The 15,295-nt window shown below is 44.7% G+C and overlaps 2 protein-coding genes across 9 annotated transcripts in view; one reads left to right on the plus strand and one right to left on the minus strand.

Annotated features, from left to right (window-relative positions):
• The window catches only part of lnx1 (ligand of numb-protein X 1), a 290,347-nt gene extending 282,877 nt beyond the window's left edge, over positions 1–7,470 (plus strand). For all 4 annotated transcript variants that reach the window (XM_038791172.1, XM_038791171.1, XM_038791173.1 and 1 more), the window contains one exon: positions 6,911–7,470. In XM_038791172.1, the coding sequence (XP_038647100.1) occupies positions 6,911–7,046 (136 nt within the window). In that variant the 3' untranslated portion in view covers positions 7,047–7,470. The remainder of the gene's footprint in view (positions 1–6,910) is intronic.
• Positions 7,471–7,996: 526 nt separating this feature from the next.
• fip1l1a (FIP1 like 1a (S. cerevisiae)) overlaps positions 7,997–15,295 on the minus strand; it is a 127,391-nt gene continuing 120,092 nt past the window's right edge. For 4 of the 5 annotated variants that reach the window (XM_038791180.1, XM_038791179.1, XM_038791177.1 and 1 more), the window contains exons 15-16: positions 9,329–9,484; positions 7,997–8,390 (exon numbers count right to left, since the gene is read on the minus strand). In XM_038791180.1, the coding sequence (XP_038647108.1) occupies positions 8,243–8,390; positions 9,329–9,484 (304 nt within the window). In that variant the 3' untranslated portion in view covers positions 7,997–8,242. The remainder of the gene's footprint in view (positions 8,391–9,328; positions 9,485–15,295) is intronic. The other variant, XM_038791178.1, reaches the window with a different exon arrangement.

The raw sequence follows: 15,295 nt of genomic DNA on the forward strand, positions 1-15,295 counted from the left end.
CAGAGAGTGGTAAATTGGTGGAACTCGCAGCTCCATAGCGAGGTGGAGTCTGAATAATTAAATGGTTTCAAGGAGATAGATATAATTCTGATTTTAAAATTGAGTTAAAGGGGTATGGAAAACAGGTGGGGAGGTGGTAAACAGGTGGGGAGGTGGCTCTGAGTCTAGGAAGAGATCAGCCATGATCTGATTGTATAATGGAGCGGTCTCGAAGGGCTGAATTGCCTACTTCTGCTCCTAATTCCTATGTACCTCCATATCAGAACCGGAAATATTGGTTACCTACATTAGGCAATTTCTTTTTTTTTTAAACGCATTATATTCAAACTTTTATCAAAGTAGGTTACAGCAAATAAATATCCCGGGAAACATTCTTCCCAACAATCAACTGTACAGTTCGTACAGATTTTTCTCCTTTTACACCCCCCTCCCCATCACCCAACCCCCCCCCCCCCCCCCCCCCCCCCCGAACAGCTCCTCAAACATGGTCACAAACATCCCCCACCTTTTCTCAAACTCTCCTGCTGAGCCCCTTAACTCATACTTTATCTTCTTTAACCGCAGGAAGTCATACAGGTCACCCAACCATGCTGCTGTCCCCCGGTGGAGATGCCGACCACCACTCCAGCAAACTTTGTCGCCGCGCAATCAGAGAGGCAAAGGCCAAGACATCGGCCTTCCTCCTCTCCATGAGCTCCGGCTTCTCTGAAACCCCAAATATCGCCACCAAAGGGTCTGGGTCCACTCCCTCCTCCACTATCCTGGCTAAGACCGCAAACACTCCCGCCCAGAATCTTCCCAATTTTTCACAAACCCATGATTCACTAGCCCCCGCCCACACCTCTTACACTCATCTGCTACCCCCTGAAAAAACCTACTCATTCTTGCCGAGTCATATGCACCCTGTGCACCACCTTAAACTGTATCAGGCTCATCCTTGCACAAGAGAAGGTCCTGTTTACCCTTTGCAGTGCCTCACTCCATACTCCCCAATTGATCTCCATTCCCAACTCAGCTTCCCATTTCTCCTTGATCTTCACCACCCGCTCGCCTCCCTGCTCCCCCAGCCACTTATATGTATCCCTAATTCTTCCCTCCCTTCCACATCCGGAAGCAGCAGTCGCTCCAGCAGGGTGTTTCCGGCAATCTAGGGAATCCCTTCCACACCTTTCGTGCAAAGTCCCTAACCTGTAGATACCTGAACTCACTACCCCTGGGCAGCTCTACCCTCTCCCTTAGCTCCTCCAGACTGGCGAACCCTTCCTCCAAATACAAATCCCTCACCTTGACCAGCCCCACTTCCCTCCACCTCCTGTATACACTATCCCCCAGCTTCATTAAGTTCCACTTATGGAGCCCCTTCCATTCCCTCGCTACCTGAATCCCCAAGTACCTAAACCTATCCCTCACTACCGTAAATGTCATCCCCCCCTAAATTAGCCTGCTGTGCCAGTTCATTCACTGGGAATACCTCACTTTTCCCTACAGTCAGCTTGTATCCCGAGATCCCTCCAAACCTCCCCAACAGGCCCATAATCCTTCCCATACTCTCCAACGGATCCGAAACATACAGCAAGAGGTCATCGACATAGAGCAACACCCGATGCTCCCTCTGTCCCCTCATTGTCCCCTGCCACTCTGCCGACCCCATGAGAGCCATCGCCAATCATTCTATGGCCAGCGCAAACAGCAGTGGCGACAGCGGGCACCCCTGCCTCCTTTGTAAGTCAAAGCTTCATGAGCTCATATCATTCGTCCTCACCCTCACTCTTTTTTATAAATGTTTCTTATTGGGTTTTTGAACAAGGTATAATTACCGTTATGTACACAGGATAAGAAACATATATATATATACACATATCTAGAAGAGAAGGGCGCACCCCAACATACCAAGGAGAAGAAAATGGTACATAGTAAAAAAAATACAATAAAATATGAAATAGAATAACTGGTAGGGTATTGAGCACCAGCTCGACAGTGGCAGCTCTGTACACCTGGCAAAATTATTTACACCACGTAAGTAGGCGGCTGTTTGCGGGGGCCGGGGGGGGGGGGGGGGGGGGGGGGTTGGGGAGGCAAATACACATTCGGGTGCCGGGGAGATAATTACAGTGTGCGATACTTGGCTGTGTTTCGTGTTGTTGTCGCCTGTTTCTCCCGTACGGATCTCGCTGCCGTCTCGCGCTCACCTCCGCTTCTGCTGCTCCTCCCGTCCTCCGTCTTTATTTTCCTCATTCCCCGATCCTGGAGATGTCATGCACGTTTTGGTATCCCGCGCCTTCCTTCCGGCTCCCATTTCCCTGCTCCCCCCCTCGCTGGTTCTCCTCTCTTGTTCCCCCCTCCACGGTTCGCCTTTCTTTCCTCAGGTTTAGCTGTCTCCCCCCCTCCCTCTCCCCCCCCCCCCCCCCCCATGGTTCACCTTTCTTTCTTCAGGTTTAGCCATCTCCCCCCCCCCCCCCCCCCCCCCCCCCCCCCCCCCTCCCTCCCTCCCTCTTTCCCAGCCTATCTCTCCCTTTCATGCCTTGGCTACCTTCCCCTGATTCTTGACTAATTTCCCCTGATTCTTGTCTACCTGGCTATTCTTCCTCTTGTTCGTTGGCCACAAACAGGTTCCAGAACAGTCGCGTGAATGACTCCCACGTTCTGTGGAAGCCGTCGTCTGATCCTCAGATGGCGAATTTGATTTTCTCCATTTGGAGAGATTCCGAGATGTCGGACAGCCAGTCTGCAGCTTTGGGCGGTGCTGCTGACCTCCAGTCAAACAGGATTCTACGGCGGGCGATCAGGGAGGCAAAGGCAAGGGCGTCCGCCCTCCTCCCTAGGAATAGATCTGGCTAGGTCTGAAACCCCGAAGACCGCCACTTTCGAGCATGGCTCCACCCTCACCACTTTGGACATTGCCTCAAAGAAGGCTGTCCAGTACTCCACAAGTCTGGGACAAGACCAGAACATGTGGGCGTGGTTGGCCGGGCCTACCTGGCACCGTTCACATCTGTCCTCCACCTCCGGGAAGAACCTACTCATACGGGTTCTTGTTAAGTGGGCTCTATGTACCACTTATAGCTGCGTCAGGCTGAGCTTTGCGCACGTGGCGGTGGAGTTGACCCTATGCAGTGCTTTGCTCCAGAGTCCCCACCCTGTCTCAATCTCCAGGTCCTCCTCCCATTTCTTTCTTGTTGCATCCAGTACGGTATTGGCCCTTTCTGTCAGTCGGTCATACACGTCACTAGTTTCCCTTATCTAGTATGCTTGCGTCCAGTAGTTCTTCCAGTAGTGTCTGTCGTGGCGGTTGTGGGTACGTCCTTGTCTCCTTTCGTAGGAAGTTTTTAAGCTGCAGATACCATAGCTCATTCCCCTGTGATATGGTATGAATTAAGTAATGGCATGATGGGAAAACTGGTCAATGGGCAGACCGGTCAAAATGTTTGATACAATGTAAGAAAAGCTGCCCTAACCATTTCAGACTGATAAGGCCAACTCTGCATAACTTGAAGTCTGAATAAGATCAGAGAAGGTCAAGCCATTCCAAAATACCGGACCTCGGCAACTCCTGATAAAACTAACTCGTCATAACCCAGGGCCGTAGGAATAAAACAAGATAGGTTCAGGAAGAAATAAGATCTCGCTTTTGCTCATGTTGAGTTTGTAGCCCGAGAAGGCTCCAAACTCTTTCAGGAGCGCAATGATTCTGTCCATGCTGCTCTGTGGGTCCAAAATGTAGAGGAGTAGGTCATCTGCATAGAGTGAGACTCTGCTCTCTGCCTCCCCCTCGGATCCCCCTCCAGCTTTTTGCTGCTCTGAGCGCGATTGCGAGTGGTTCGATCGCTAGGGCGAACAGCAGCAGGGACAGTGGGCTTCACCCTCACTCTTGGCGCCACATACAGCAACCACACCCATGCCACAAATCTCGACCCAAACCCAAACCATCCCAAAACTTTGAACAAGTACTGCCATTCTACCCGATCAAATGCTGTCTCCGTGTTCATGGACACCACCACCTCCGGTACCAGAGCTCCTGACGGATTCATCGCCACATTCAACAGCCGTCTTATATTCTTCGTAAGCTGCCTGCACTTCACGAAGCCTGTTTGATCTTCTGCAACCACCCCCGGGACACAATTCTCCATCCTTTCCGCCAACTTAGCCAATGCTTTCACGTCCGTGTTCAATACTGATATGGGTCTATACGACCCACATTCCACCGGATCCTTCCCTTTTTATGGGATTAGTGTGATTACTGCTTCCTTCATTGTCGCTGGCAACTCCCCCTTCTCCAGTGCTTCATTAAACGCCCCCAACAGATGTGGTGCCAGGTCCGCCGCAAATTTCTTAGAAAATTCTGCCGGGTACCCATCCGGCCCAGGGGCCTTCCCCGACTTCATACCCGATACTATCCAGCACCTCCCTCAGCTCCTGGGGCTCCTCCAAAGCCTGCCCCTTTGCTTCCTCCACCTGGGGAAATTCCAGCTCGTCCAGAAACCACCCCATGTCCCCCTCCTGGGTCTGCCTCATAAAGTCTCTGGTAATACTCTCTAAATGCCTCATTTATCTTCCCCAGCTCTGACACCACATCCCCAGCCCCAGTCCGGATCTTCAGTATTTCCCTAATCGCAGCCTGCCTCCGCAGCTGGTGCGCCACCAAGTGGCTCACCTTCTCCCCATACTCATATTGCACCCCTCTTGCCCTATGCAGTTGCCCCACCGCCCTCCCCATTGTCAGCCTGTCAAATTGCCCCTGCAACTTTTTCCTCCTTGCCAATCCCTCCACGGTGGGCACCCTCAAATATTCTCTGTCCACCCCCATTATCTCGCTCACGAGACGGTCATGTTCCGCCCTCCTTTCCTTATTCGCATGGACCGTAAATGAGATAATTTATCCCCGGACCAGTGCTTCCCAAAAAATGCCCGCTGACACATCCTCATTCTGATTCAACTCCACATAATCCCTAATCGCCAACCGCACCTTATCACAAAAACCTACATCCGTCAACAACCCCGAGTCAAACCTCCACCCCGGCCTCTGCTCTCGTCTCGTACTGACCCGAATATCCAGCCAGTGGGGTGCATGGTCCGAGATAACTATCCCCGCGTACTCTGCCCCCTCCACCCCAACCAAAATCTCCCGACTCAGTACAAAGTAACCACCCTAGAATACACCTTATTGACATGTGAAAAGAAGGAATACTCCCTTCCCCCTGGGTTCTGAAAGCTCCATGGATCCACCATATCCATCCTCTCCATAAACCCCCATGCTCCCTTGCCATTCGTACCCTACCCATCGACCTGGGACTCGATCTATCCACCCTCGGCTTCAGGACACAGTTAAAATCTCCTCCCATGATCAACTGGTACGTAGCCAAATCCAGGATTTCTGCCAGCAACCCTCATAAAACCCACATCATCCCAATTTGAAGTATACACATTTACCTACACCACCGGTGCCCCTTCCAATACCCCACTCACAATCACATATCTCCCACCTGGATCCTCACCTCCTTCGCCCTCACAAATCCCATTTTATTGCTCATTAAAATCGCCACACCCCTCGATTTCAAATCAAACCAAACACAAACCCATAAAACAGGAGGGAGGATGAGAACATCCATCCCCACATAAACTTTTCACCCCTACAACTCCTTATAATCTCAACATTGAACAGAAACCCCCACCCCCACAAAAAAGGCGAACATCTCCCAATCCCTGCACCCACTTCAAACATGCTCCCAACCATTATATAGTGCCAGCACCCCGGTTCCCAAGCATTGTCCACACAGTTCTCCCCCAGTTTATGCTCCTTAATGAAGTCTTCAGCCGCTTCTGGGGTCTCGAAATAATACTGCCGGCATCCGAATGCCATCCATAATTTTGCCAGGTAGAGCACCGCAAACCTGATCTGCCGCCGGTACAGCACTGCCTTGGCCTTGTTGAAACCTGCCCGCCGTTTTGCCAACTCGGCTCCGATGTCCTGATAAATCCGGATGTTAGTTCCCTCTCAGTCGCAGCTACGCTTCTCCCTGGCCCACCGTAGAATTTTCTTTCTCCACAGATTTATGGAGTCTCACAATCACCGCCCGTGGCGGCTCTCCAGCTCTAGGCTTTTGCCTCAGAGACACATGCGCTCGGTCCACTTCAGGTGCCTTATCTAGCACCCCTTCTGCCACCAGTCCCGCCAGCATCCTCTAGACATACCTTGTGACACTCACACCTTCCACTCCTTCAGGCAGGCCCACTATTCGCAGGTTCTGCCTTCTCGAGGCATTCTCCTGCTCCTCCACCAGTGCCCTCAACATTTTACAAAGGACTCCTCGGACATCTAGGAGCCTCCACAGATCTCTGTGGTCCGAGATCAATCCTTCAATCTCCTGAATCTGTGACCCTTGCACCTCCAAACACCTCTCCACCCGTTCCAAAGTAGCCTTCAGGGGTGCCACAGCTTCTGCAATGGCCTTTACATGATCCTTATGCATTTCATTCCTGTTTATGGAATTCCTCCTTGATAAAAGTCATCAGATCCTGTATGTGTGGCCTTACAGCTTGCCCCTCCCCCGCCTGCATGCTGGAAGAGACGGTCTGTGAAGCGCAAGACTGTTTCAACTTTCCAGCCAAACCTCTCACTGTTTTCAGCCGGGTCCGGTGATCAGAAGACATACCATTCCAGGGGTAAACTGCTCCTCTAACTTCACCTATACCTTTTCATCAAAATTCCACCCGGATCTGGGTAACAAGAGCCCTTTTCTGTGACTTTGAACAGAAACAGCCCTTTATGTGACCAATCACTCCATGGTCACAAGCAGAAGTCTACAGTAGGCAATTTCAACTAAATTGCTGGTTTATGGTAGAGTAAAGCTGAAAAAAATTAATATTAACCAATTAAGTCATTGTGTAAACCCATGTTGTCTTGTTATTGCAGGTGTGGAGATATGATTTTGGCTGTCAATGGAAGGAGTACCTCTGGAATTAGTCATCCCTGCCTGGTGAAGATGCTCAAGGAAGCAAGGGGAAAAGTTATGCTCACTGTGGCATCCTGGCCTGGCAGCCATCTCTAGATTAGTGTACAGTAACTTAAGTCACAGGATAGAGGCAATTGTATTGAAATGGCAATATAATTCTTACAAGTTATAAAACTTTGCTTAGACTTCTGTGGCATTTTGTTAATTTTTTAATTATATATTTTCTGAAGAAAAAAATGCATAATGCACCTCAATGTGCAATTTTAAACTGGCTGAATGGGACTGAAATGCTCACTAATGCATTCTGGATTACAATAAACTTAAATTTTGCTGGTGAATGGATTCTTTGCAACTGTTGTTTAACAAAATGTCATGGTACAAACCTCCAGTAGAATCAGGTATCAATGAACAATGAGTAGTAAGTTTTTTATTTTGGAAAAAATAACTGCCGCAAGAATTACTTTTTGCTACAGTAAATCTTACGACATCTATTGAATAAAGAAATCTTTTAGATGGTTAATCATGTGACTGGAAAATTTCATGGTAAATATTCTTCAACTATCGTTGAAGTAGTATTTCTCCCTGCTCTACCTAAATTGCAAATATAGTGGCGATATCAATTTGTTGTATTTTCAGGAAGTATGTTATCATATTAATGATTTCTACTAACATTATTTTACAGTATGTGAAATTTGTTACATAATTTGTACGTCTAAATGCATCAAGTCAGGGAGATTTCAGATGTATTATATTGAAGTGTTGCCCTCAATAGCAATCAAAATATCTATATATTCCCTTAGTCGGCATGCATTAAATAAAAAGATAATTTAGTAGTTCTCGAGGTGCTGCAGGAACCTGCAGAACACAATGTACCATTTCTTTTGTAGCTGGACACAAACCCACCAAGATGCCAGGAGGAATAAGTGGGCAACATGGACAAGAAACAAACTTGCTTAGCAACTGGCACAGCAAAAGAGGAATATCCTGCACAGGATCTTCAGGAATGTTAAATCTCCAAACAACAATTGTTAAAAGTAAAACATCCATTTTTAAACAAAAAAACCCCAAATTTTATTAATCTTCAATAAACTAATACAAACATTGTAATTATGTTTTAATAACAGTAGATGCTTAAAAGCACCACATACTTCAACAGTCATATTTATAATTCAGAATTTCAGATTTCTGCAGAAATTCAGTTTTGTCGGTTACTGAACGATTTTCAAGCATTTCCAACATTTCCTTCTCTTTATCAGCAATGTAAGCCAATAGGGTAAGAAGGACCCGGTGATCTAATTACTGCTTGCAGCTTCACTGGGCGCTGGTTCCTGGGAAACATCTTCGCTGGTTTCTTTATCTTCCTTGCTTCGCTTAGATTTCTTATGTTTGTGTCGTTTGTGGCCATCCACCTCTTCACTGTCATGGCGCCGTCTGCTGCTGCTATAGGACATAAATTATTACTTTCATTGTGATTTACTGCAGGGGGTATCTATTGCTCAAATCATGCCTTTCACACAGATCCCACTTTCCATGAGATGATAGGGTGTGGATTCAAATCCGCAAATTTCAGATCGTTAGTCTACTTGACAAATAAATCAGACTACTTGAGCGTGGTTCGAACTTAGTAACTGATGAATGAAATACAATTTCCAATTGAAGCCAAAAGTGAGCATCTTTGCCCACTGATTGCAAGTGATTGGAAAATCAGTTGTGTGCTGCCTACAATTTTCACATACAGGGCCCATGGAAGCTCTTAGCACAGTGCTTTCCCTTGCAATTTTTTCTTTTAAAAAGGAATTAAACAGTATAGCGAATTAGACAATAGCCTTCTAATGGTGGGGTCTAGTTTCAAATCAAGCTTGATTAATGGCATGAAAGAAACCTCTAGTGGCTGAAACAAGAGTCCTACATGAATTGAATTTGGGCACTTGCAATCCAGTTCAGAATCAAAATGCATCTACAGTATAAAACTAATTTTGAAGAACTGGCAATTTCACTTAAAAGGTAATAGGATGCTTGCAGCGAGAAGCAGAAAAAAAGGCATACTTTTGTAGTAGAGATTGCTGCAGAATAGGGGCACCTTAACATTGCATCTGGCTGTATTAGAACGTGGGAATCCATTAAGTGGGAAGGGTTTTGATCCACCTCACCAACATCCCTAATTGTGATCAGCATAAAAATAAAGTAAACCATGATTTTAATAAGTGTTTTAGCAGCATATTTTGCTGCAAATATTTGTGTGCCTTTCTCATCTATTCATTCCCAGATGCATCTGAATTCTGAACTGTGGGATGCGAGTACTATGCAGCTGCATTTTAAAGAATATTTAAAATATATTTGGTCTGCTGGAAGCAATTTGGTGGCTAAATTTTTGTTACCTTCTCGAAGATTTGTGTCTCCCTTCTTCTTTGTCCCGGTGTCGGCGTTCTTTGTGCCGATCTTCTTTTTCCCTGCTAACTTTTTCCCGATGATGGTAATCACGATCATAAACTTTATCAGGCGGGTAATCTCTGTGCCTATACCGACCTTCTTCACTGTGCGTAGAGAGAAAGAAACAAAGTTTTATGTCTTGATATGCTTAAAACTTTCAAACACGACAGAGCAAGACAAAAGTTTTCTTCTATTTAAATATGTAATAGGTGTGGCTCCCTGTTCACCATGTGCTGTACAAATGATCTCATTTGCAGTATTTTACAATTTCTATCAAACATGTACACTACTCACTCCATAGCTGATTGTATTGGGCGGAGATAGTTAATTTACTTATATTCATCAAAATTGGCTCAAAAGACAAAAATGGCCTCCAGCCAATGGCCTGAATCCACAATTTTAGGTTTTTAACAGGCTGAGGTGATCAAAACCTTTCAGATGGATTTAGTTATTCTTCGGGGAGCAAGTCAAAATAAATGGCTAGTGGAATCAATAGGAAATAACAAACTAAGCAAGTCATAGTTGGTGTTATAGTAAGTCATAGTAAGGCACTTGATAAGGTTCCCTTTGGTCGGCTCAGTCAGAAGGTTGGGGGGGCATGGGATATAGGGAAATTTGGCTGTCTGGAAAGAAGAGAGCGAATGGTAGTGGATGGCAAGTATTCCGCCTGGAGGGCGGTGACCAGTGGTGTCCCACAAGGATCTGTTCTGGGACCTCTGCTCTTTGTGGTTTTTATAAATTACTTGGATGAGGAAGTGGAAGGGTGGGTTAGCAAGTTTGCCAATGACACGAAGGTTGGGGGAGTTGTAGATAGTGTTGAGGGTTGTTGCAGGTTACAACAGGACATTGACAGGATGCAGAGCTGGGCTGAGAAGTGGCAGATGGAGTTCAACTTTGATCAATGTGAAGTGATTAATTTTGGAAGGTCGAATTTGAATGCTGAATACAGGGTTAAAGGCAGGATTCTAGAAAGTGTGGAGGAACAGAAGGAGTCCACGTAAAAAGAACATACAGTGCAGAAGGAGGCCATTCAGCCATCGAGTCTGCACCGACTCACTTAAGCCCTCACTTACACCCTATCCCCGTAACCCAATAACCCCTGCTAACCTTTATTTTGGTCACGAAGGGCAATTTATCGCGGCCAATCCACCTAACCTGCACGTCTTTACATTGTGGGAGGAAACCGGAGTACCCGGAGGAAGCCCACGCAGACACGGAGAGAACGTGCTGACTCTGCACAGTGACCCAGCGGGGAATCGAACCTGGGATCCTGGCGCTGTGAAGCCACAGTGCCATCCACTTGTGCTCACGTGCTGCCCTATAGATCCTTCAAAGTTGCCACCCAGGTTGATATAGGGTTGTTAAGAAGGGGTATGGGGTGTTAGCTTTCATTAACAGAAGGATTGAGTTAAAGAGCCGCAATGTTCTGCTACAGCTTTATAAAACCCTAGTTAGACCACCTTTGGAATATTGTGTCCAGTTCTGGTCGCCTCATTGTAGGAAGGATGTGGATGCTTTGGAGAGGGTACAGAGGAGATTTACTAGGATGCTGCCTGGACTGGAGGGCATGTTTTAAGAAGAAAGGTTGAGGGAGCTAGGGATTTTCTCACTGGAGCGAAAAAGGCAGAGAGGTGACTTGATAGAGATGTACAAGGTGATGAGAGTCATGGATAGAATGGATAGCCAGAGACTTTTCCCCAGGGGACATAATTTTAAGGTGATTGGAGGAAGGTATAGGGGAGATGTCAGGAGTACGTTCTTTACACAGAGAGTGGTGGGTGTGTGGAATGCACTGCCAGCAAAGGTGGTGGAGTCAGAATCATTAGGGACATTTAAGCAACTCTTAGGCACATGGACAGAAGTAAATTAAAGGGGTGCAGGTTAGGTTGATCTTAGATTAGGATAAATGGTCGGCACAACATCGTGGGCTGAAGGGCCTGTACTGTGCTGTACTGTTCTATGTTACACTGATTGACAATTCTCCATCAAAATTCCACCTACCAGTCATGCCATACTACATTGCAGTTTTTCTTAAAGAATCAAAACTGTTGGGTTACACCGTATGCCATTCTTTAAAAAAAATTGAAAAAAGTGAGGTATTCACTAAAGTGACTAAAAAATAGGTTTAAAAGTCCCTTTTATCTATTCTAAGCAAAGCAATTTGGTAATTAAATTCTTTTTGAAAGCCACATTGCTGAAGCGGATAGAAAAACTAAATGAAGCATATTTATGCAACCTGCCTAGTAGCAACATTGCATTGCTAAAAATGAGCAAGTCGACAAACATGTGTGCAAGGAGCAAATGTTGTTAAATCCCTGATTTCAGATGGGGACATTACAATATCATAAGAAAAAGAGTAATATGCCACTTGGCCCATCCAGCCTGCTCCATCCACTATTCAGTAAGGTCACGGCTGTTGGATTGGTGGTCTCAACTGACATTTCCTGCCTGTCCACTAATCCCCGACTCCCTCGTCATTCACAAATGTATCCAACTGCCTCGAGTTCATTCATTGACTCAGGCTCCACTGCTCTCTGGGGATCAGAATTCCTCAGGTAATCAACCCTTGGACAGAAGAAATTCCTCCTCAACGTAGTCTTAAATGGGAGACCTGTTATTTTTAAAGACACACTTAAGAGATGACAAACACATTTTTCAAACAGCTATGAAATCTTCAATCCCTCAGGTCCATATGGCCAACTCTGGTCAAAATTCTGCAATTCCAGAATTGGTAGTGTTGGTATGATTCATAGAAAGTAAAACATGCTTCAGACATCAAGAATGCTCAGTGTTTGACTGGTGAAGGAAGATGACTTGTAGGAGTCAGCTTGCTTAGAAACAACATGTGGCTTTGAGCATTCACAAAAAAGCTGCCAATGCTGTAAAGAAGCCAAGAGAAGCAGTCAACAACATTCCAACACTTGTTGAAAAGGCATTTCCTCAATTGCCAAAATTGAATTCTACATATATTTCCTATGACAAATAGTTTTAGTAATATTTAGTCATTGATACATTTATTAGTTATTAGATCATTAGTGCTGACAGGAAAGCAATTTACAGATTATGCAGCATCTTAATCCTGGCAACAGAATGACTTTTAGCTTTCTCTGGAGGAAATGAAAACCCATTCGTTTGTGTGGCATAAAAAGCAAGTGGAAGAAAATATTGAAATTATTCACAGGAAGATGCAAATCTCAGAACAGTGTCAACTTACAATAATTTAAGGTTATTAAAAAGCAAACAGATCAAGATCAAATATGGTCTCAGTACTATCAATAAAGGTTTAATAGCCACGATGAAGAAAACAAAACACTATGCACCACACAGACCTGATCTTTTTCTGTATGCATTTGCTTGCAGTAAATGGCATTGGTAAGAATTCTGGTCACAAAACATTTTGTGACTGGATTACTTTCACAATCTGAATAAGCCACTTTTCGATGTCTGGCTGTGATGTTCAGGTTTTCTCACAGTTGCACATCTTGTGCATAGGATGCACAGGTCAGAGGATCTCTGGTGTTTGTTTCTGGGCTTGGCTGAACCCTATTTTACTTTACAAAAAAATATTTCGCATAGTCGGGGGTCATCAGTCAAAGCCTTTCGCCACAAACCACGCCAATTAAAGGCCAGGCTTCTCCTATTCAAATATTAACATCTGGTAAATTTCAAATAAATTAAATTTGGGTTGTCATACTCGATGCTCAATCCAACACACTGCCCAGCTGCAGAAATGTTCAAGCAGTTTGAATATACTGTCATTCTCCTTACCATTGTTCTGTAGTCTAAAACAGACAGAAGTTTGCTAATCATTGTAATTTGAAAATCAACTGAAACAGGTACCACATTAATGCCATTGGACAAAAATATTGTACACATTATAGGAAGATGGATATATTTGTAATAGTGCTTAGCTATGCTGCCAAAATTGCTTTAGAGGCAAATAACTTTTTCTGGCTTTTCCAAATCTTCAATCTCACTTAAATTATTCAAATATATTTTTAGCCCACCTCCCACTTATTTAAAATGCAATCTTAACCTTCTTACCCTTTCTAATACCTTTTTGAGTTATTCACATGCATTTCAAGATGGTTTTCCTTACTTCCCACAATCAATTGTACCTTGAACAAGTTGCCACCCCATGGCTTGGACCTGGATGACCCATACTAGTCAGTATCAGAACTTAGCATCAAAACCATATCAGAAACTGCCCATTCCAGATGTGACTATCAGCTTGCCCTTCAGTGACAAAAATCAAATTTTAACTTGATAACTTCCAACTGAGAATTATTATTTAATGGCTTACATTATACATAATGTTCCCACCACAAATTTAGTTCCCTCGCCACTGACTCTCTTTTTCCCTGGTCACTTTATGAGGTAATCTATGGTCTTCGCAACTGTGACACCCAATTTGTCCCTAACCTGACCCATATCCTTTCCATCACCTAGACTGCTTACATTCACTTTCTGTGGAAGTACCTGTACCCTCCTCTACTGTGGCTCAAGTGCTGCTGAAACTCTTATCCATACCTTAGTTACTTTTACGGTCAACTATTCCAATGTTCCCTTGACTGGTGTGCCACCTTGCACCCTCTGTAAACACAAGATCACAAAAAGCCTTGCTGTTGGTTTCCAAATTAAAGTATTGTTCATCTGCCGAAACCTACATTGATTTCCTGTCTGGCAATGCCTCAATTTTAAAATGCTCATCCTTGTTTTGAAATCCGTCCATAACTTCAACTGTTTCTACATCTGTGACCTCCTCTCCTCTAGTCCAAAATCCTCCGATCTCTGCCATTCTCCTTCTGATCTCCTTGCACCTCCCTGATTTTCTTTCTTCCACTATTCAAAGCTTTATATTCTGGAATTTCCTTCCTAACCCATAGCACTCTCTATGTCTTGTCCTGATTTAGAGGTTCCTTAAAAGTTTTGGCGACCTGTCTTAATATCTCTTCTGCTGCTCAGGATCAAATTATGTCTGATAACTATTCCTGTGAAGTGTTGGAGATGTTTTACTATGTTAAAAGTTCGATATAAATGCAGATTGTTATATTATGACTGGTAGCTTTCTGTACTGTTACAATCCTTATGGGTGAACCATGAAACCAAAATAGCTCAATTTACCAAATGATCTACAAAGAAGAAATTACCAACAAGATTTCACATTTTGCACCTCTTACTTCAACACTAATTAAAACCAACATAAATAAATGTGAATGAGCAGGCTTCAGCTAAAAAGGATAAATTTCACATTAAATAATTGATTTAACAAAGACACATTTTACACAACCACAAGCATTTCCCTTCAGCATGTACGGCATTATGTAGCTAAATAGTTCTGCAATACGCTGTTCCTTGTTCATACAGGATAGGGCAGGCATCTTATCTGACAACAGCTTTTGCCTCAGAATTTCATGGGTACAATTATCAGAAAGGCACGCTACAAACCTTTCATCCCTTGGGTCACTGTCAGGCCTTCAAGGTGGCATAGCTTTCCAGAGTACCTTTTCAACAAACCAACAGTTCAGCTACCTCTGGGGGGGGGGGGGGGGGGGGGGAAGTAACACCACACTTACCCGTTTGGCAGCTTCAATCTATTCACACAGCTTTTCAAGACTTAAGACCTTTTTAGAGCCAACTTGGACATTGACAGAAAACTAGACTGGAGTTCTTGGAGACAAACAGAAAAACTGACCCCCTCCGAGAGTGATATGCCTATATTCCTCACGAGAATTTTGAGATACTCCTCTGACTGTTGCTGTCTGCTTTTCCTTTGTGTCGGTTTAGGGGTCTTCACCCTCCAGCTCCTCTGCTTGTCGCGGTCATTTGTATCTGACCACATGGAATTTGTACCGCAACTTCCTGTCTGGCAATGCCAGTATTTCTTATTATTCAAGAAAAAGACACCAAAAACC

This window comes from Scyliorhinus canicula, chromosome 3, assembly GCF_902713615.1.
Source record: "Scyliorhinus canicula chromosome 3, sScyCan1.1, whole genome shotgun sequence".
In the NCBI taxonomy this organism is placed as follows: Eukaryota; Metazoa; Chordata; class Chondrichthyes; order Carcharhiniformes; family Scyliorhinidae; genus Scyliorhinus; species Scyliorhinus canicula.